General features: G+C 42.6%; 1 protein-coding gene across 4 annotated transcripts in view; it reads right to left on the bottom strand.

The window, feature by feature from the left end:
* Positions 1 to 6,525: 6,525 nt before the first annotated feature.
* The window catches only part of LOC101435719 (pro-neuregulin-1, membrane-bound isoform), a 211,047-nt gene continuing 196,473 nt past the window's right edge, over positions 6,526 to 21,099 (bottom strand). For all 4 annotated transcript variants that reach the window (XM_071212641.1, XM_071212640.1, XM_071212638.1 and 1 more), the window contains 5 exons: positions 19,220 to 19,322; positions 17,572 to 17,698; positions 14,379 to 14,509; positions 13,437 to 13,643; positions 6,526 to 10,785 (listed from right to left, as the gene is read on the bottom strand). In XM_071212641.1, the coding sequence (XP_071068742.1) occupies positions 10,128 to 10,785; positions 13,437 to 13,643; positions 14,379 to 14,509; positions 17,572 to 17,698; positions 19,220 to 19,322 (1,226 nt within the window). In that variant the 3' untranslated portion in view covers positions 6,526 to 10,127. The remainder of the gene's footprint in view (positions 10,786 to 13,436; positions 13,644 to 14,378; positions 14,510 to 17,571; positions 17,699 to 19,219; positions 19,323 to 21,099) is intronic.

Genomic DNA, 21,099 nt, shown 5'->3' with positions numbered 1-21,099 from the left:
TAGACCAGGAAAACTATTGAGAAAGTAAAAGAAGTCTTGCCTTCCTCTCCCTTGCAACTATGTATACAGTCCCTAACTGTTAAATGCAATCATCTAGAAAACATCAGTGACTGCTTGATCTCAGCAATCACCTCCACCTACAATAACAACTTATATATCCCCTGTCTTATATAGCATACTGATTTCATGTTTTACTCAACCAGTACATGCTAAAACCTTGTCAAGGGACTGCTACGGGCAAGGCTCTCTTTGTACTTTTCCAAAGGCTTGGGGTTGGTTTTAATGCCATGGTCAATGTGGAAATCTTTTTAAGACAGACCTGGGGAACAAAGCCCAATTAACAGGCTTTATTCTCAGGATCTTGCAAAGAAGGGGAAAGGCAGAGGTAGGATAGAGATGCAGGGCTAATTTTAAGTCCAAATTCTTGGGTGGAATGGAAACCCAGACCAAGGGCAAAGGGTACTTTGGTAGCTGGGGGTCCGTGAAGTCTCTATAACATCAAATCTAAGCTATGGGGCTTCTGTCCCGTGGATTCTGAAGCCTGGTGATTTTGATGTGGTTGGCAGGCCTGTGTCCCATCTCCCGTGCTTCTGATTTTGTCTTGATAACTTGCTGGTTCTGGCTTTCTTGATCTTGACTTCAAAAATGCCTCTGATTTCCTGGACTCCTCCTGTGCTTGCCACCCTATGTGAGTCTCCTGAGAGTCTAATCACCCATGATTTATGCTCTGCACATTTCCCGGCACCGACCACATCCCAGGCGCTGTGGGAGGCCCTGTTAGACCCAGTGCCTAAGCCCTCAAGGAGAACGTGGTCTACGAGGGAGGCGTCCAGTTAACTCAAAGGTCAGAGGTAGGAGGAAAATTCTGGGCACGAGAAGGCAGAGTGTGCTAGGAGCCAAGGAGTGGCTCCTACCACCTGGGAAAGGCCAAAATTCATCAGGGAAGAATTCTCTGAGAGGGAGACTCTTCATGGGCAAAAGGCATTTGTCAGAAGGGTGAGCGGAGAAGGGAGGGCCAGGAGAAGGAATGGTCTTGCACAAGGGGAGGGGTGCACGTCCAGCCCAGTGTTGTGTTTCCTAAGAAACGTGGGTGACCATAAGGTGTATCCAAAATGATTTCAGGACCTAGCGTGCAATGCTATTGAATCAAATCGTGACTGTAAGCCCCTGTCCACGCCATCTCAACCCCGATTAACGCAAGTAGTAAAAATCTTTCTGTGGTTCCCACACCTATTTTCTGCCTGTACAACAGTTGCTTATCTCCCTTTTTGTCAAAGGGCAAATAGGTCTTGGGCTCAGAGACGTTAGCAGGCAACAGCATCTTGTTAGAACTTAATAACATAGTTTCACTTTTATTATCTTTATTATTACAGTTTTATTTTAATCATGGCAACTGATTGCAGTTTTCCATTCACAGCATTAATACAAAGTTTCATTTGAAATGACTTTTTTAGTTAAAAATGTTGTCAATTAAAAAAAAACACTACGCAAAAATTAATACGGGTGGTACATGAGTATGGCAAAAATTGTGAAGTCGATATGCCAGGGACAAACACAGTGTGGTGTAGTTGGGAAACAGAAAACCTTAAGATGAGAGTGAAGCACGAGGGTGGGAGGCACACCGACAGCTGGGCAGGATCAAAACTATCGAGGATGTCCAATGTCAGGCCAAGGAGTTATCCTTAATGAGGAACCATGGAAGGGTTAAAGCCAGGAGATCAACAGGATGAGTTTGCACACTGGAGAGAACCTTCTAGAAGGATGTGAAGGCTGGCCCAGAAGACCTGCAGATCACTTTGCCGGCATATGGTCCTAGGCCATCTTTGAAATGAGAAATGGAAGATGACAAGGACAGGAGCACAGGTAGAAGCAACAGGCCTCTGGGGGGGAGCAGATGTGTTTGACAATCGCTACTGTCCCTCTTTAGATGTGGAGAGAGAAATAGAGGATATTGCGAAGGTTCTGGTTTGGTTAGTGGGTGACATGTGGCTTATTAACCAGGCGAGGGGATATTTCTCCTTAAGAGTCCTCAATCTTACTCTTATCTTTATAGGTCATTCTCCTCGCATTCATTTCTAGGCACATAGAGCAGAATCCACAATGTGTGATGGTGCTAGTATCATCTCACATTGTGGAAGAGATGTTTCTGTCAAACAAAGAATGGAAAAGACATAATGCTGCATGACTCTGCCCTAAAACTTTCCAACCAACCAAGGAGGACCTCCTGGCTTAAAAAAAAAAAAAAAAAATTACCCCATAATTTTTGGTTAAATATCTGTTCAAAGTATAAAGTTACATGGCTCTCTGCCACCAGATCTTTGAAATCAGAGGTATCAGTGATGGGAAGAGAAGTGCTCTAAACTAAGGAATTACTAAGGGACATCTTGGATTTGCAAAAAGTTTACTCTGAAAGGAGGATGGACTCTTTGCAAGGAGACCCTTGAGTGAGTGTGGAATCAGCTTCCAACTGAAAGGAACCTGGTCACAGGGAATTGGGGGCTCTGACAAGTGCCATTGCCACTCTCTTCCTTGTTTCTCATGGTGGAGAGAACCTAGGGTCCAAGGGCACTCTACTAGCTGTGAAAGTACTCACCAATGGAGTCCCTATTTTTGTCCAAAGACTTGCCTAAGAAAAATGAGAAACACATTTTTGGCTCTCTGAGGAAGAGGAAAAGTTCACTTTAAGCTCAACTGTGAGAAACTGGAGGGCTCTATAGAATGACCCTAGCCTGATGTCCCCAACATGGCGAGCACTTGTGCCCCACCACAGGTCTCTTAACTGTCTCCACAAGAAAAAGTCACCCACCACTACCCTTGATGTGGGAAAAAGGTTTTAAAAATTGAATCCAAACTGCATAAGTGATTATTTAATTGCATAAATTATTAATTGCTTCGTGGCCAGGATGCAAAATAGGAAGCTTTTTATGTTTGGGGTGAAAAGTGAGTAGAACTGCAAGAATTACTGCATAGTTGATAGGGGTGGGTGATAAATATCCATAAGCAATGTGCTTTCTTACCATTGGGCATTAAGCTGATAAATGAGTCTTGCAATTTTTGGCAATGTGGACCTTTGCTTGGATTATAGTTTTCTAAGAAAATGGAGTATTTCTGAGCATCTGGGCTATAAACTAAGGCAAACAAATGTGCCCAGATATCCTTTTAGCTTAGGATCGCTTTTTAAATTTGTTTTACTAGATGTTTCAGTTAAGTTTCTAGGTGGTAATAGGAAAACTCTACAGGGTCATGTGCAGGGTCAATTTCTGTGAAATTGTAATGAAACATTAGAAATTAGAGTTGCTGTAAAATGGTGTGGCTACAAAAGATGCTAGCTATACGTATTAGGTACTATAAAATAACTGACTTTAAAATACTGTTTGGTGATTATGCTGTTCAATAGAGTTGTTTTTAAAAAGAAATTTGCTTACTGGCACTAGGTTGGAGAAAGGATAAAATATGTTCATTTGCCCATTTTGTGCAATGTAGAATGTGCCATTTGGAACTGAGAAACTCATATTCCAAAACTTAAGAATCTGGGGACCTCATATTTTTTTAACATAACATTTAAAAAAAATAAAGAAGAAAAAAAAACAACTTAAGAATCTGAAGGGTCAGAAAAATGGCAGGTACTGTTTGAATATTCACTATGCGCTCAGCGTTTTCTGGTTTCCTTGCACGTATTCAAACTTAATTCTCACCACATCACATCCTTGTAAAGTCAGTTATGTTTCCAGGTTAGAAATCAATGAATAAGCTCGGAAGAGGAAATTAATTGTCCAAATTCATGAAGTTACTCAGTGGTGGGGCCAGTGCTTTGCCCATAAAGCCCCTCCTCTTTTCACTAAGGACACATTTATACTCTATGTTGAGGTTGTGAATTCACTTCTGTGGTTGCACTTCTTTTCCTTCTTTTCCTTAAGAAGCTAAGTTTAGGGAAAGGTGCTTAGAGTGACTAAGCCGAGCTATTGGGTTCTAGAATAACTCTAAACAAAGCCGGAAGGGCCTACATTCTTCCAAACACCGACTTGGCTTTGGATGTAATTTCTACCTGGAAAGAGAAGGCTGAAAATAAAAGCTATTTGTGTTTGGGTGGGAGTGGGTGGGTGCAGGAGAGCACAATGGAAAGAAATAGGATTGCAGTGAGAAAACCTGGGTACAAGTATTCTCTCTACAACTCATTAGGTGCATAGAGCCAGGAAAGTCTTACAACCTCACTGAGCCTAAGCTACTCTAATCATTTTTAATATCTATATGCCACAGTGTTAAGAGAATGAAAAGATATAAAGGATATTTTAAGCCAGAAATATCATTAAATGTTATTTATATTTAATAGTTCATTTCTTTGCATACAAGCAAACCTATCCAAAAACTGTACACACAAGACTTAAAGACATTTAAGCCTATAGAGGTCATAAAAAGGTCATTCTCTAACCCTTTTAGTGCTCTCTGGGGTGGGAAGAGATGCCTTTTCTTCCATCGAATTCTCTAAGTCCATACAAAGGGTAAGAGAAGAAAAAAATCATGGGTGAAACTCTTACCCCATTTTCTGCCTTCTCTCTAGAAATTATTGGTATTCCTGTTCTGGTCTATTTTTTAAAAAAGGATCAGATGGATCAGGATAGGTTTGCTCCACGGAATACGAAAAGGGTTCAAAATCAACAGCTGGCCAAAGACGTACAATTCCAGTACCAGGATGTGAACACATGCCCAGGGTACCTGAGGGGTGGGCGTGGCAACACTGCCCAAGGACAACTTTGAACGTTAGGAACATGGCAGTCTTTCTATTTCCTGCCAAAATAATCCTTGGAGTAATCGTTTCCATAAATGTATTTTATTTCATCAGTTTCAGAGGGGATAAGAGAGAAATAGAGTGCAAAGAGATTCATGGAGGATCATCAAAACTCTTCATGGCTTACAGCCTTCCATGTCTCTGGATTTTGGAACTATCTCATTTCACCCCACCTCCCTGACCTCTGGGTCCTTTGCCATTCCCACCAGGGCAGAGAGCAAAGGAACCTCACGATTGGGAAGACCTTCAAGAGGGAACACTAGATTGGAAAGACAAGCTCATTTGCTAGTTTGCTGTGCTGTCTTGGTTTGACATTCAGGAGCCTACACAGTTGAAATGAATGGAGACTTGAAATAAGTATCCAGATATGTCATTTGGCTTATCATGGGTGAACCACCATTCTCTGCATAGCATCCCTTTCACACACATACACTTCTGCCTCAAATATTGAGATGTCTTAGATACACTATTTTAATCTGAACGACTAAGAGAGCTGCTTGTAGTTTGTGTTTTGGGGAGTGGACAAAGCCTCAGCATGAACTTGAAGGCAGAGGAAAAGGTCTCAGTCTTCAATACTTAAAAATATCCTGTGCACTCCCTGATTGGCTGAATGGCTGATTGGTTGAATGGCTATTGGAGAAGGGAAAGCATGGGGTGACTTGAGGACTAGGTTTGGACTTTTTTGTCGGTGTGTGTGCATGACTCAAAGTTGACAGAAATGGGAAGGTGTTGGATGGCTTTGAAAATTCAGTAATATAAAGAGTAAAATCAGAACATGATCAAAGGGCACAAATTAAGATTCCTGGACATCCAGACTGTTTTGGGAAGGACACTCCTAGAGCTCTCATTAGGTAGTAGGAGCAGTGTACACACAGCTGGTGGCCTTTGATGGGAAGTCCAGGGTCCACCCCAACTCCACAGTGGGCCACCATGTACCCCAAAGGGCTCTGAGCTCGACTCCACACACCAGGAGCCTTTACCCTGTACGGAATAATGAAGAAAAATACTTGAAGATATAGAAAAAGTCCATGCAAATATCTATCCGTGAAAGTATGGCTTTTGTTCTGGCTAATTTCAAAAAGAAAAGCAGCACCCCCATTTCTGTGAAGGTGGGAAACTTCTCCCAGACAGGCCCCTCCCTGAATTGTAAGATGGGCATTTGGTTTGATTGTGTGTATGTGTGTGTGTGTGTGTGTAGAATGAGGCAGAATGAACCCAATTTAGCCTTTTCCTCTCTTAAAACTGTGAATCACTAAATTCTGGGTCTGATGGAAAATTAACGGCCTGACGCCAGCGGGAAGCTTGGCATGGCCAGGTTCTGACTGCTCTCTTCCAGGTCATCCCTTTGAGCCACCACAGCCTTTGTTTTCCTTCATGACTGGGAGGGACCACCACACTGACCCGTCCCTGAGTTTGAAGACGTTTCTTGCTGTCATCACAGAACCTTCTAACAACCAGGGTCCAGGCAATCACGCCTTCAAATGTTCTCTTGGATGTGCTACTGTGTCTGGGAGAAGGAGATGTCACATTGCTTAGTCATGGCCCCTTCAGCGAGGAACAAAATGGCCAAAAGAATCAGGAGGCAGGAGATGACACAAGAGCAGGCAGTGTGGCAAAAGCAACAGACAGACGAGATGATGACAGAACCCGTGGGACACATTTTGAAATTAGGACAACTGCCGTGTGACGATGGAAGGTGCTGGGCTAACAGACCGAAACGCTAGTCTGCTGAGCAACTCTGCCAGGTCTCCATAGAGTAGCTTTTTTATTGCAGTATGTCACTCATGGAAAACGAACAAAACTTTAAATAAATCACAATTACTTATTGCTTAGTATTTTGGATAATAAATTCTTTAGTTTATCAGTACCTCACGGCCTTCAAATGTGCATTCTTCAAACAATTTCAATTACATATACATTCTTTCTCCTGAACAATAAATTATTCTTTAAAAAAGAAACAGGAAAGGATACATAATCTTAAAGCAAAAGAAAACCAAAAAAAAAAAAAAACCCAAACAAAACATATATTTTGACATTTATCTTCAACGTATATGAAAACAACTCTCTCTATATTGTTAGATGCTTACATATAAATAATAAAGGACATTATGTTATTTACAATGTTACACAGTAAGTTGAGAGTGAAAACTGATATTCAACTCATAAAGACAGGAAACGAGTTAAGAAACCAAGTAATGTACAATATGTATTTACAAAAGAATATATACTAGAACTTGTGATATGTGGCCATTCCCTTTGTCCGCGTTCCTCTGCAGTGCTTCATGGGTCTTTGTGGGATAGAAATCGCTGTGGCTGGTAGAATGGAGCCAGTACTGAAAGATAAGACCAGGCCTTCCTTATTTCCACCAAAATGAACCATGCACCTTTTAGCCCCAGGCCAAAAAATTTAAAAATAAAGGAAAGGGACAGCTACTGAGCAAGTTACCCTGGATACGCTCCGCCTGTTTCAAGACAGGGACACTGAAGCAAGGAAGAGATCTGTCCTGCGGGGAACACATTCACATACGCCAAAGTGCCATTTTCTGGAAAGCAGGAGGCTAACCAGGCACTTAAAAAAAAAATCATACCAGGCAAGAAGGGACAGGGAGCTAGTAAAGGAATCTTGAGTGAGAAAAAGGAATGTTGCATATGCGATGCCTAAACACTAAGCTCTACTGCACACCCCTCAATGGGATGTGGTTTCGGGCACAGGAAATAAAGTCAAACGTCTGGGCAATTTCCACTACTTTAAAACCTAAGGCAGCTTTTCAAATGCGGGGGTCATGGGCTCACGCTCCTGCTTTGGGTTGCCACTGCACTGCCTGAGTTTGTAAACAGGGATGGGGGAGAACGATGTGGCAATGGAACATCACCAAGATGTCCCTGTGGGCCCAAATCTGGATGTCGGCAGCCTTGGGAGTCGGCTGGACTTCCTTGTCAAGGGAAGCTCTTATTCTACAGAGGGAAAGACTGCCTCAACGAACATAACACTTCTGTGAGTGATCAGAATCAAGCCGGAAAGGAAACTGTCCTCTTGTCCTCAATTTTCATGGACACTTGCAAGGTGGACACGTACAGCCATCCTCATCATGGGCAAATAAATGTTCATTGCGCTCAGCAGATGATTCTGTTTATTCCTGAAATTCTCCAGAATGAGACACCTGCACACCCCAAGGCCCAAATCATTTGAAACAGAACTTTTAGGGTTTTAAACCATGGTAGGAATTTCCTGAAATGGGCAGAGGATGTGGCAAGGCTTTCAAGAAGGCAACAGTCAAGGAATTTAGAGAATGCTTTGCGCTGACTGTCCTCGTCTCCCTGCCATGAGCTTACTTGTTTCCACAAAACTGGGAAATCAGCACGACCTGTGCAGCCCAAGGGCTCCTGAATGTAGGTTAAAAAACAAATGAGGATGCTGCTGAGCACAGAGGAAGTGGCCTGTGAACAGAGGAGGAAAGCTTGGGGTCCCAGTTCTTAGGAGCACCTGCAAGGACTCGCAGACGGGCAGCTCTGTGCCTTGCAATAAGCAGTGGGAGCTTAAAGACGTGCATTGTAGTAATTCTTTCCCAGCCTACATTTTCCTCCTAAGGCCTACCCGCATATCATTTCTTTCCTTTCAATGTTAACTTAGGGATCTGGTGAAGAAAGAGACTCGGTTCCCCTGCAAACAAGAAGCAGGGGCTCTCACTCACTTCTTGCCTGGCATTTTGAACCCCCTGCTAACCTGTTTCCTATTTTTCTCCCTTGGCTCCCAGGAGTCTTCTAGAAAGATCCAGGTTGACTTAACGGAAAGGCAAGGAATGAAATGGGGCCCACATTTTTTTTTTAAATCCCTATTATGTTCCTGATATTAGCACTCATTTAACATGTTAATATCTAGAGACCTTCCTTAAAATCACAAGAGAAGCATGCAAATTTAGACCAATCTCAGACCCACTTTGTGACAGTAAAAGCTGAAATGAAATGGGTGATACGGGCTGTAAACTGAGAGATCAGTACCCAGGTGAGGGTCACTTCTGCAAGTAAAGGTGCAATCTTTCCACCACTATGGCATTTCCTGATGAATCATCACTCAGGAAAATTCTCACTGATCACAAACCACTTGCACATGGGCTATTCCTGACAAAAACGTTCATGCATGGTTATGACCTAATCAGGGCAACATTGAAAAATGAGAGAAAAATAATGGGGAGAAAGGAGTGGCTGATAAAATGGTTTAAAATGTCAGCCAAGTCACACAGCTGCTCTCCACCTGTGTCTCCAGAGTCTCTCCTTCTCAACACTCTACAGCAGAGATCCTTCTCTACGATGACACGTCACCACTGTGCACAGCAGACACGTTTCCCTCTAGACGTACTTCAGACCATCTGCTGAGCCTGCTGTTTGGGTTGGGCTTTCTGTGCCACGACATGTGCCTTCCTGAGCCGAGAAGACCCAACAAACCATGAGCTCGGAAATCAGTGAAAAACACAAGTCAGAAAGGATTGCACCTTTATCAGCCGTGGTTTGATCTTCAACTGGATGAGCTGCTGTATCATTCCTCCAGAAAGTGAAATTGAGTCCTCTTATAAGGTGCCGGATTTACCCTGATAGCAAACCAGAACATATTTTCAAAGCTAGCTCTAAAACTGTTGCTTTTCTGTGCGGTAAAAGAAATCAAAGTAAATGGTAGCTCCTTTTAGTAAAAGCAAGCTGTCATCTGATTAGTAATATAGTTTATTTTTAATCACAGTATTACTTTCTTCCTAATATTTAACATTACTTAATGCAGTTTCCTGCTGTAATTAATAGTAGCATGCTGTTGGATCTACTATCACCTCAGAGCCCAATGAAGCAAACCTTTGGCTGGCAGAGTAGACACAACTCATTTCATATACTGAATGCAAAGAAAACTTCTTACAAAAGAGAAGAGTATTTGGATGGATGTGCCATTACAAGGCGTATTGATCGGGTGCTGCTATGAGCAGAGAGACAGGTGCACGTCTTGCAAATCATACATCCAGTCGACATCATAACGCGATGCACAACAAGCCAGCAAAAACTGAACGTGGGGGGTTTTGCGGCAACACTGTGGAAAAGCAATCACTGTAACTGTACAAAACTTGCTCTCAACGTAACAGAAAGGCACCATTGATATCTTTCTCGTTTTGAAATACTGTAAAAAATTGCTACATATGGCACATAACACATTTTACATACATATATTTAATTTATAAAAGTTTTTTTTTCCTGTTTTCTATGTGCAGAACTGCTAAAATAAAATAAATTGTTTAATTTAAGGTGGAATACTTTATTATATAAAATAAAGTTTTACAGGTGACTCTATGTGTTTATTCACGGTTTATACAGCAATAGGGTCTTGGTTAGCAATGACACTAGACAGCCTGGCCTGCAATTCCTCCTGCGGCGAGAAGCGGCCCCCTGGGTTAGTCCTGCTGTCAGCCAGGCGGAAGGCGGGCGCTGCCTCCAGGCTGGCTGCCAGGGGGTTCTGTATGCCCAGGAAAGGTGTATCTTCGCCGACTCTTTCGTCTTCTGTTTCACTCTCTGAGTGGCTGCTCCCAGCACTGGTGTTGCTGTCCATTTCCGGCCTGGTGGCAATGTGGCCATTGGGCTTGGTTCTTTTGGCTCGCCGGCTGTTGGCGAGTTTCTTAACGGGCTCCTGGGCTGGCTCGTACTCCTGGGTGGTTTCGTACTCCTCGTCCTCCACTATCCTTAGGGGGCTGGCGGGCAGGCTGCTGCTCTCGTGCGCCGGGTTGTGGTGGAAGGAGTTGAACTGCGGCGCGCGGTGGTCGTGCTGCTGCTTCTCCCGCAGCCGGGGCGGGGTCACGAGCAGCAGCGGCCTCTCTTCTTCCACGAAGGGGCTGACTGCCATGGAAGGCAGGGACACCGTCGTGCTGGACACAGGTGGAGACACTTCCGAGGGGGGCGACTTGGGGGAGCTTGGCGTGTGGAAATCTACAGGTGACATACGAGCCGGGGTGGTCATAGCTGACACATACCTGTGTGAGCACAGAAGACCCCACATAAGTGTGGTGGAGGAAGAGGCAGATTACAGGGAGGGGAGCACAGAATCAGGGAGCAAAGACTTCTGGTCATCGTATGCTTCTCACGTGTTAAACTAGGAACCCTTGGGAGGAGGGAAGGTTATGGAGCCAAGAGTTTCTTTACAGGAGCACGTGCAAAGATCAGCAAAAATGCCTGGCTCCTCAAGCCTTTGGGGACTGTCCATCTCAACGCAATTTAAAATAAAGGTATGTGAGCAAAGACGTGAGGGCGCCAGGTTTTGGAACCCTCTTAGTTCATAAGGGCCAAGGCTCAGGGATTTGGAAGGGAGAGAAGGATTACTTAAATACTATACCTTCCTAAAGGCCAAGGGGTCTTAGAGAATGAAGCCCAAATGGGGAATGGAAGAAGATCTAAGATGAGTTGCTGAGAGCGGGAGCTGCATGCATTTGATTCTGTGTGCCTTGTTTCTCCTTAGCTCAGCTATAAGGTTATGTCTTATGAAAAAACAGAACAAAACAAAAAGAGCATAGTAACTTAGATTTCTTTTTTCCTGGTAGTAATGTAATACATTTGTGTGCTTTTTATTTTTCTAAGAAATGCTACTTCATAACGTTCAATTTGCAACTATCCATTCCTGTGTTCAAGGCATTCAAAGGTAAGCCTGAAAAAACCTTATGGTGGATTTCTTGTCACCTCAATGGAGTCTAGCTCTCTTCTAAAACACGTGGCTGCATCAGTCTTTGGTTCAACTTTTGGAACTACTCAAGGGTTGGCTGTACCATGTGACCTTATGTCCCATTATGCCCGACAGTGCTCAGGAAATCTCATCCTCAAGACACAAGGTGCATTATTTTCACCATATCATGCTTTCTATGCCCAGAATAAGAGGACCTGACTTTGGGCACTGAGGAGGATGTGGCTTATTCAGAGTCACATTTCTCAGCTTTTGATAAAAATGTAACCAAATGCCTAGCACGAAATGGCTCTTTTCTTCGCACTGGCACTCACAAAGTCTAATTTGACATGACCTGTGATGACACAGGAAACTATCATCTGAACCTCCGCTCACAGAAGCAGGAAACCTATCAACTTTCCTGTTTCTTGGCCTTGATTCAGAGTGATATGGATGTGAGATCTAGCCCAGTCTAAAATGGGAACCTGTCTAGGAGATTGAAACATTTGGGGCTTGAATCTTCAGGCATTTTCCTTTGGGATACTTAAATTAAGCTCTCTGAGAGATGCTAATTCAAAGTCATCTGACACGAAACTGTGATTCATCTTTTTATCTGTAAGATCTCTAAAGTTCCACCTGGGATATAGAAGGAAGCCTACCACAGCAGAGAAATACCAACCTTTAAAGAGCAATAGCACATCTAGTGATGAGGAAGAATTTTTTCCCTAACCTCCTTTTCAGGTTTTAAAAAAGACTGAATAAGGACACCGAGACTTCCTGAATAGAGAAAAATAGAATTATATGAGTTTGAGCCTAATGTTTTAAGCCACTTTTGGACCCTGCCTATTTTTTCACAGATGAACTGCACGGCAACCTCAATTCGTTAAAGCTCTGAACTATTGTGTTTTGGGAGAAGGCCCTTGAAGAAGAGGCCAGTGGGCTCAAAATGGCCTGCAAGTTGAACACTGATCATCTTTTGATGTAAGACTTCCTGTTCTAAATGGAAAGAGTCTATCCTAATCATCTCCACCCACAGAACTGCCAAGTAAGTATGGAACTACATAAACCTTTTAGCAAGTGGGCAAAGATTAGACAGAGTTGACAATAACACACACACACTGCTCACATTGAATTTGAAAACGAACAGTCAACAGTTTACCAAGAGGGCCAGAAGGGCTGGTGGCGTGGAAGTCTTTCCCAGCTTAGGTGAAAATGAAGCAAAACAATCTATGAACTCAATATTTCTATTAAGGATCTCTTTTAGTTTACTTTCCTCCATTCTTTAGTTTACCTTTGCTGTTATCTTCCCCAACCCAACCGCCCCCCCCCGGATGAAAGCCAAAACATTCTGGAATAATGGGCCATATGGAAGGCAGCATCTGCTTCAGAAATCACCTGTGAAGACTGCCAGATGCAGCACACAACAGATCCATTTACTCATCCCTTGTTGGAATTTCATAAAAGGGATCCTAGATGCTGGCACGCAAGCAGGTGTTCCCCCGTGACAGTCAGCGGTGACATAGCCCTTGATCTTATTTAACTGGTCAGAAAGAACGAGAACGTGAGGCTAGCTCCACCGCTGTGTCAGTGTGGATGACGGGGAATTAGAGAAGGGTCCATATAAACCTTTGATTCCATCTCTCTATCATTATGACCAAGGAAACTGAGACCTGGAGAGGGGAGGAGCCTAAGTGCAGAGCTGGGAATTCCAAGTGTGCCGCACCTTCCACATCAAACTGTGCCAGCTCTTTAAGGGTCTGTTGCCTGTCCACCACTGGGACGTTGCGAGCAACTTTGAAGACAGGAGTTCAGTCACACAAAAGATGACTTCATCAACTAGGAATACTTCTAGAACGGGCAGCTGCTGCCCTCATTCTGATAAGAGTAGGCTTCCTGAGGGGAGACCACAGGTGCTCACGGGGGTTTCTTACTGGGGTTCTCATCTGCAGTAGCTTTGCCCTTCTGTTTTACCTTTCGCTGTGAGGAGAGTCTCGGTAGGAGTCAGGGGTGTCTCTGGCATGCCTGAGGAAGCTGTTACACTCTCGGGGGCCTCCCGTGCCATTAAGACGTCCTCTTGGTCCCCCGGTTGGGCTGCTATGCCTACTGTTCTCTACCGATGACATCATCAGTACAGAGTGACTCTCCGAAATGATGCTTTCAGTGTGACCATTGCTCCAGCTGTGGGGGAAATGTGAGAGGCAGAGAGATAATTTTTTGATGACATGCAAAAAGGGAAATGGAAGGAAATGACCTGACCCAAGTTTCAAATTACAAGTGCACTGGAGGCTCACTATGACATTACTTGTTTCAGAATAGGATTGTTATAAAAGATATTTGTTATAGAAATGATCTTGAAACAGATGGGCTTTGTAGGGATATAGTTCATTCATTTGTTTGCTCATTCAACAAATATTTATTAAATGCAACTATATGCTAAGTGGGAAACAATTCATTGCATGGGTAACACTTTGGAAGTCTGCTGCATTTGAGAATTTGGGGTGTTGCTGTCCAATCCACTCCCATGCACATTTCCCAAGCCTCTACAATCATTGGAAGACGTCAACTTGTAAGTTTTACCCAGACTCTAAGACAGGCTTTTCCCAGCATAGTGAAGCAATTCAGTGAGTGGTATAGCAGGAGTAAAGAAAATCTCCAGAATGAAGGAGGAACAACAATCCTATGAGGGAGGTGTTAACATCTCTTTGTAGGGATGGAAAAATTGAGGCTCAAATTAATAAAGTAAGTGGCAGAGTCAGCTGATGTTCAAATTCTGTCTATAGCCCAAACCACACATTTTACTATGCCTCACTGCCTCAAAAGTGTCTTCTGTTATCCTCTCAGGCAATGAAAGCTAAAAGCAATGTGCAAAAAGTCATTCTTGGAGAAATGACATGCCATTTTTTCTTCTCATACCTGTGACTAGGAGTCTGGGTGACAGTGGTGGAATGATGAGCTGTCGAGGTATAATGACTGGTAGAAAAAGATGTCTCTGCTTCTCTCTCAACAACATGCTCACTGGAGATGACATTTTTAGATACATACTGCTGGATAAACAAAGACACACAATGTGAAGATTCATGCAAATCACAATATCAACATTGTACATACAATACACGCAAACATCTATTTTGGGAGACATGCTTCAAAATAAATCCCATTTTCTCCAAGAGCCAGATGGCAAATATCATCCTGGTTCCTGTGGTCTTTCCATTATATTATGAAAGCAGCTAATGAATTACGGATTGAATGTGCATGTGGTGTGGGTCCTACAAACATTTTCTCAGAAAAAAGACCTTTTTATTCTACTTTGTATCCAATGGAAAATATGAGTAGAAGTCAATCCAGATATCTGCCCAATTTTCATTTGTGGTGGTGTTGCAAGCTAAAGAAGACTAACAGATACTTGAGTGAAACCAAAGTATAGAGATGACTTGTCTTCATTCAAATTTCAAGTCAGTAGAAGCATTTAAACAGACTCCTGTTTTTGAATCTACCTTTCAATTTTTCCAGTCCATGCTGCCCTACTGATAAAACTGAAAGTTTTAACTTGTTACCAGTGGGGATTTTGACACAACTGAGAGGCCTGCAGGAGTTAAAGCAGATGCAAATTTCACCAGTACATGACTGACAGAGGGCTTTTTGATTAGGGCAAGCAGATCTACTTTATTTTCATCACCAGGCCTCAGTAAATATTACTGCCATCTCTCAGTGAGAGAGGCCCATTTGGAAGTTGTGTTTTAAATTCTGTTAATATTTAAACCAGATTGAGTTAAGTGGGGAAGGGAAGAAAGGAAGAGGAAAAACCCCTCAGCGAAATAGGGCACTCTAAAGTGTCATGGACTGTGAGCTTTAAAGAACTTGATATATTGTGAAAAGTCAAAAAAAAGGACAAAGATCACATCTGAGTTCAGCTCCATCACACAGAAACACAAACTCCAAAGTAGGGCCGACTTACATGGCACTGAACTCCATCTGCCATGACCATGGAACCTGTGGGTCTCTGTAGCCCTCAGAAGAACCAATACCTGGGGTTGTATCTACTTTATCTGTCTCTGGGACTCTGCTCAGGTGTGCATAAGGACAACCCCTCTGATAACCTCCCGGCTCTTTTTGGAGACTCATAGCCATATAAACTCATTTTTCCTTTCCATTTCCCCCATTTATTCAGTCCAAAAAGCATTTTTAACTCCTGGTATTATATGTAGATTGAGATATTCTGCTGGTCCGAGTTGACCCTTTTATTCAAGGTCATTTTCCAGTTACATCATCAGCTGGTCCTTGGTAGTAAACCCTCAGCGCCCCGGAGGCTCATCAGTTACAGGACATTGTATGTCCTCCCATGCCCACTGGGTGGACTATGGGAGAGTGTGGGCTATGATGTGGACCATTGACCATGAGGTGCAGTGGTGCTCAGAGATGTATTCACCAAATGCAATGAATGTCTCATGATGATGGAGGAGGTTGATGTTATGGGGGGAGGAGTGGGGTGAGTGGGTTGGGGTTATATGGGGACCTCATATTTTTTGAATGTAACATTAAAAAAATAAATAAAACAAAAAGGTACAAATTACATTAAGCTTGAACCTCTAGCTGGTGCTCTTGGTGGGAAGGCAGATCCTCTGGGGAATATATCTAGCTAGCTTGAAAGAAAAGATGGCAATGGCACCATTAAATTTGCCATCCATCGTGACCTATTTAGAGTCAGGTACTGTTTCATTCTTACCCCTTGGAAGGCAGTATAAACTCAGTGAGTCTAAGGAAAATACTGAGCAATTACTGAACACTTAGGAAATGCCACTGGGCTAAGAGTTTAATGTAGATGATCTTATTTACCGCGGCCTCTGCTCACAACTCTTCAAAGTAGGTATTACTTGCCTGGTTTCATTATGAGGTTTGGAAAGTTTAAAGCCTCAAGGCACCCAGCTTGGGTTATGATTGGAACCCAGGCAGTGATTCTGCCTCCTATAAATTATAACACACTTAGTGACAGATTATAGTTGTGTCTATAATGAATGCATTTATCAGCTGTGTAGAACATTCTAAGGAATACTGTTCAGGGGAGGAAGGCAACAAAGCATGTTAACCCACTAGCACCTTACAACCATAGCCTGGAGGTCTATACTCCAAGACTTGCTAGTGGTTCAGTAACCACCAACTCTGGACTCAGGTCTATGGTATATCTGCTCAACACAAAATAGACCTTTTCCTACAGGGTGGAAGATGATACCTGAAATAGAATCTCCCCATTTTGTCTATAAAAAACCAAACACCAGATTTTTTTTTTAAAAGTAGCAGCTTTACAGTGGAATACAAAATATAACATTCCAAAAGTCAGGAGAACAGAGACCAGCTCCTGCTCACCATTGAGATGTGTGATTTCTGGTGCTTATCTGAAAAAAGAGAGATTTGGAAGGTGATCTCTAAACACATTCCAGAATCTGATAGTCTATGATCTAGGTATAGAAAAGCCTAGTGCTCGGTAAAGCATAAACACAGTATTTGAATGATTATGGGCATTTTTCATCTGGAGGATTTGGCATCATTTAGAAAGAACTAGGAAATAAGAAATTATATTCTCCTGGTTTTGCTACTGAGAAGGTCAAGTCACTTGACCTTTTTACGTCTCTATTTACTTCATTTTACTTTGTAAATCACAGTCAGTAACTCATGAGGCACTGTGAATTGTCCCCCATAAAAATAATGCTAAAGCTCTTTGCTCAGTTATCTGCACTGATCAGTTATAGCTTGGGGTAGACTTTGTTTCCAAATTATAAAAAAAGTAAAACATTTCCTTGTGATTCTTACATTATTAATTAAAAAAAAATATTTTCCTTTCCAGTTGTGTCTTCCCCGGCAAAAACAAACCCAACATTATTATTGCAACCCCTTAATGAATGCTTAAAAGAGGAAATGGGCTGGTGTTACAGTGACAAAATCCACTTTTAAAAATGTTCTCATTTTTATTCTTCTGGAAAAACCTTGGATTCCTGGAAGCCAGGGTGATTAATGGCAGCAGCTAAGAGCCTAAGAGCTTTCGAAAATAAACTTCAAGGCGACTGAACAGAGGAGAGAAGCTCAGTTTTATCACTGGCCAAAGTCAACATACATTCACCAGCTGAACGTTCTCTGGAGGTGGGTTGGGGTGGTGGGGCCCGTTGGCCATGTTCACCACGTTGTTGCGCTCAGACCGAAGACTCTGCCGGAGCCGGTCGTGAAGCTTTTTCCGCTGTTTCCTGGATATGAAAAAGGAGCCGTTTATTTATTTTTTCTATTATGTACATTTCTTAGAACATCCAAAGCGTTCTTCTAACAACACCTACAAGTAACTCAAGGCAGTGGATGGGTGGTGAGGGAGAGGAAAACGTGTGGCCCGTCACTTCAGAATCTGCCTATGGGAAGAAGTGGGTTTACACAGCCTCAGTAAATCAGTTTAAAAAAGCTGTATGGAATTCTCACTGAAATTTAGTTGAACTGCTGGTGGATAAAAAAGGAGAAAATGAGAGAAGTCAAGTTGATGTTTGGCTAAAATACCAACTTTACTAAGCAATTTACATTTGCTTAAGTCTTACAGTTGATTGCACTGTAAAATTGACAAAGCTGATTTCATTTATGGGTTTGCACATGTATCTCTTGAGGAAATGAAGTTGGTTTTGAATCTGTCCACTACACCTATTGAAGGAACGGATGTATAGCACGTATTGGAGTGAAGACATGTATATATTTAGTCAGTCAATTTTGGCACAAGTATAACATGACTTCACTCTAGTAACATTCTTTGTATACCTGGATCATGAATATTGAAATACTGAGATTGAATCAATGAGATTCATAAGGATGATTCTGTGAAGGCTTATCTCTATCCCTTACTCAATTCTGGCAACATACTAAATCGTGGGGTATGGAGAAAACACAATCCATGCCCTTGACTTTGTGATATAAATCATGTTGTTTTTCTTCCTCAGCACAACATTGCGATCATAAAATAGTCTGTGGGCACTTTTAGCAAGAGAGTATTACATTATGGCAAAAATAAAGAAATAGATAATAAAAGTCTTGTGACTTAACATCATTTGAGACTTGAAGCTGCAGGTAAGAGGGAAACACAAAGGGAATTCATCTCATTCAGTAACTGCATTTGTTAATAAGGAACAGATTGAAAGGACCAAAGAGTGCACACAAATCTGTCTTAAGGTCTTCTCTTTATCCTTTCAAAGTGTTGCTTGATCTTCCTCCTATGAGATCCCTGTTGCAGATCTCACATTATGAGGGCATTTGAACCGGTGACCAAATTAGAGGGGATTGACAAATAATCACTGTAATTTTCAGAAAACTGCAATTCAGTAGCCAACAAGTGTTCTCTTGACCTCCCGAGTTTCAGTGCAAATTGCCTATTTCCACAGCAGGGATGGGACAGATGCACCATCTGCGCCTCCAGCCCTGCTCTGAGTGTGTGGTGTGTGCACCCACTGCACATGTGAACCTCTGCTCCACGCAAGCCTCTTCATCAAAGGCGCTGTGGTCCCTTATCAGAAATCCACTGACCACGACACACAAATGGGCAAGCCTTGCTTATGTGCGCCCTCAGCAAAGACCCTTGCAAAGGATTATTCGGCGGGAAAGAAGGGGACCGCCCTTCCCAGACCCTGCTCTATTTTCTTCAAGTCTACGTCGTGGAGCCTGGTTTCTCAAAGACCATGCGGCGAAAGCCCTCTCTGTGCTAAGGAGAGAGAAGGGCGCAGGGGAGGAAGGTTTACTTGGTTTTGCAGTACGCCACCACACACATGATGCCGACTACCAGCAGGGCGATGCAGATGCCGGTGATCGTCAGCACCCTCTTCTGGTAGAGCTCCTCGGCTTCTGGAAAGGGAGGAGAGCAGATGTCACCACAGGCCGCGGACACAGGCTGGCGCTTACACTGAACAGGTGGCATGCTGCATGGCACTGTCCATGTTCACAACAGAGACAGGACACTGCATTACATCCACAAATGAATCTAGGGTACAGTCCGACATACTCTGCACTACGCTTTGAGCACAAATAGCCATTTACCGTAAAGCGTATTAAACTATAAAAGTACTTTAATCACAGCTACGGAGATATGCAATTTTTGAGATTAAACTGGCAAATCATAAGCAGTACTTATAAAATAACCATTTGGTTAAAACTTGGTTGATTTTGTTTTAAACAAAAAAAATCTCTTGCAAAGACAATGGGAATCAACGCAGCAAAGGGAGCTGGGAATGGCGTCACAGGGTCTCCCACCCGCCTCCCCACTTCTTTTTCATTTCCCAGCTATTTAATATCATCCCTTTATATTCCAATGGTCTTTACAAAGAATCACTTTTAACTATTTAAAAAGCAACAAAACATTTCCAAACATGAGCTTGGCTTGTAGTTAGCAACCAAAATGAGGCAGGATCTCTGTAATTTAACGGTATAATGTGACCCTACGAAGTAAGACTGAGTACTAGGGCACTGGATCAGAGAGTCCTGGGTCAAAATGAAGACTTGTCCTTCGAGGACAATACTTAAACTCCACCAACTGTACTCACTGGATAACAGAAAGGAACTACTAGCACAGTTGACGTGTGATTTGGAATAGTTTACACATTCTTGCCATTGCCAACTTGGCAAATTAGCTAATGTCGGTTATACTAAGGAAGTGTAATGCTTACAACTTTGAACTGGAGGTACTACTGTACCCCAAATGCAATCAGAGTCTCCAATTTATGGAAGCTTTTCCATCTGCAAATGAGTTTCTTTTGGGGAGAACTTGATTATACTAAGGGTACATCAATTCTTCTCAATAAAATTTGCTGATTTAATGGTGACCCTGATTATTTATGCCCTGAGCTCCCAACTGATCTAATCACACTGAGTGGAAGATAATTGCAGGACTTAAGTTGTGTATAGTAAGCAGTGTAAACTGTTTACTTCCATAATAATTTGTAAGCTGGTCAAAACCCAGGGGTACTGCACCAATGGAACTGCCTTATCTGGCCATCAATATGGGGCGCGCAATGAATATTTCCAATCTGCCTTCTCAGTCTTGGCAACCCCATCCTTTTCTCTATGGAGAGAGGGCATCTCACAGGATGTTTTCTTGACATGGAAAAGTGAGTTTTAATTTCTATGATATAGTGGGCCTTATCATGAAACAAAACATTTCCTACAAGCCGAGCCCATGGTAATCAAATTCCAGTTAACAGGTCAGGAACAATGTCAAATCAAATTAATATAGCACTGATTATTAACAGGAGGGGAAGGAGAAGAGAAGTCAGTGGGTAAAAGACAAGAACACTGTACAGATTATACAGAAACAAGCCAAAAGGCTGGGAAGTGGAAAGAAAAAAAAAAACAAAAACAAACCAAGAGGAGCAACGAACTGACAGAATGACAGAGAGAGCGAGGAAATTAAAGGACAAGGGAAAACAAAGTTAAAAGTTAAGAAGCCATCTGAAGTCCCTGGGACAGCATGCCTGATACTAAGGGAGGAAAAATAAATAAATCATAGAAAACCAGAGGGTGTGGGGGGGGAAGGTAGATGCAAAGATGGAAGGGTTACTCCATACAGCATAACTCCTACCCTAGGCTAGCGGGTGGTGTGAAAGCCGCAATTAGAAAGCAAAGCAAC

The sequence above is a fragment of the Dasypus novemcinctus genome, chromosome 29, assembly GCF_030445035.2.
Source record: "Dasypus novemcinctus isolate mDasNov1 chromosome 29, mDasNov1.1.hap2, whole genome shotgun sequence".
NCBI classification, from domain to species: Eukaryota; Metazoa; Chordata; class Mammalia; order Cingulata; family Dasypodidae; genus Dasypus; species Dasypus novemcinctus.
Note: the sequence above shows the minus strand (reverse complement) of the source record. Positions and strands in the feature narration are given on the sequence as shown.